Source organism: Monopterus albus, unplaced genomic scaffold (genome assembly GCF_001952655.1).
Source record: "Monopterus albus unplaced genomic scaffold, M_albus_1.0 scaffold217.1, whole genome shotgun sequence".
In the NCBI taxonomy this organism is placed as follows: domain Eukaryota; kingdom Metazoa; phylum Chordata; class Actinopteri; order Synbranchiformes; family Synbranchidae; genus Monopterus; species Monopterus albus.
The window spans coordinates 319,103-320,858 of NW_018128097.1; the positions used below are offsets into that span (position 1 = coordinate 319,103).

General features: G+C 42.8%; 1 protein-coding gene across 1 annotated transcript in view; it reads right to left on the bottom strand.

The window, feature by feature from the left end:
• Window positions 1-6: 6 nt before the first annotated feature.
• The window catches only part of gabrb2a (gamma-aminobutyric acid type A receptor subunit beta2a), a 37,859-nt gene continuing 36,109 nt past the window's right edge, over window positions 7-1,756 (bottom strand). Inside the window, 3 exon segments of the mRNA XM_020619237.1 lie at window positions 7-291; window positions 294-414; window positions 1,518-1,658. Coding sequence (XP_020474893.1) covers window positions 59-291; window positions 294-414; window positions 1,518-1,658 — 495 coding nt within the window. The 3' untranslated portion in view covers window positions 7-58.

Genomic DNA, 1,756 nt, shown 5'->3' on the forward strand with positions numbered 1-1,756 from the left:
CCACCCCAGCCACTGTTCGTTGCATGCCCATCACTAGCTGGCCTCCACCACGCCGGGTTTAATGGACATAGTAGAGCCAGTAGACCACGTTGAAGAAGGAGAAGACGGTGGGGAAGATCATCCTGGACCACTTATCAATAGAGTTCACGTCGGACAGGTCTGGGATGTTCACCTTGAGCTGGGAGGCCCGTCTTCGTAGGCGTGACTTCTTCTGGGCGTGGCGCTCCAAGGCGCTGTGGCCATAGTTTTGGCGGGCCATGGCTGCCCCGCGGGACTGCAGTGTTGAGCTACGTAGGCCAGCATGGTGTTGCGGGGGTCTCCAGGTGCTCCCAGGCCCCGGGACAGATCCCCGGCACCGCCCATCTCATTCTTCATCTCTAGGGTGCTGAAAAGGATGTTGTCATCGGGGGTCATCTGCGTGAGGGCGTAAAAACAGGTGAAGCCACGAGAAGTTACTGTCAAAAGAAAACCTCAGAGTGTATTTCATTCAAATTAAGCCTAGTAAAATTATTATTTAAAACTAGTACAGCTGCACTGAAGTTATTCACTGTGTAAAAAAACACTGATGAGGTGCTAGAATGGGTAATGCAAATGAGTCAAAAACTATTTTACTTACAGTGAAGAACTTTTTAAACACTTTGTAAAACATTAAATAGCTCATTGAACATCTGTCAGTCAATATCTGATAGACAATACAACCACAACACTATGAGCTAACATTACTGCAAGAGCACAACACACTCCAAAAAATAACTCTCATGGAGAAATCTTCATTGTCATATCAGAATTTCAACCAGATTTTGGTTAAAATTCTTTCGATTCACAAGACAAACTGAATTTTAAAAAAAGAGAGAAAGCAAAGAAAAAAATGTGACAGGAGAAGGTTGAGAGAAATTGTAAGGACTTTGCAAAGATGGAGGAAAGGCTAAAAAGGTTTGGGGCAGGTCAGAAAAGACGTTGTGGGAAGTGGATTCGGATCAACATTTCTTCATCCATAGCCTGACTTCTGAGGAAACCGTCCCTATAATCCAATCCTGTCCCGCAGTAAATGTTGTGTTTCATTTGAAGCAAAGTCACTTCACTGTTCATCAAACTGCAAATGATCTCCTTCTCTTATCTGACGACCCAGTTTTTTCAGTTGCTTCACTTGGTCTTAAGAGTTTCTTCAACTGACTTTGCCATTGTACTGTGTTTGTATCTGAATGATGTTAACTTCAGAGAAGCTACTGATGTTTTTTATTCCTTTTGCCATATTTGCCATTTCCCATTAATTTGGAGGTACGGACATAGCTAATATTAAATTAATGCCTGCAGAAATCAAATAGCTAAGCCATGTTTGTCAGGAAAATGCATGAAGAGCAAACCAAGAGAGGGAAAAACACAATGGTGGGAGTGATGATCAAAGTTGCCTTAAAAATCTATAGAAATCAAAGAAATGCACAAAAACTACAGCATTTTCCTCTGGCCTGATTCAGATTGATGACATTGTTAGTTTTGACTTTCAAAACCTCCAGTACCTTATTTCTTTGCTCGCCTAGTCCTAATGCGGCATCGTCCACAAAGATGGGATCCCACATCGAGTCATATGCGTCAATTTCCCTCTGTTTCATTCTGGCATACAGAGCATCATCTCTCTGAACTACATTTCCCACCAGCCACTGCAAGCATACAAAATCAGCACTGTTACTTAGGGGTAATCGTAGCTTGCCACACTTAGGAGGAAAGGGTGTTTTTTTATGTTGCTGTTGTTCCTGCT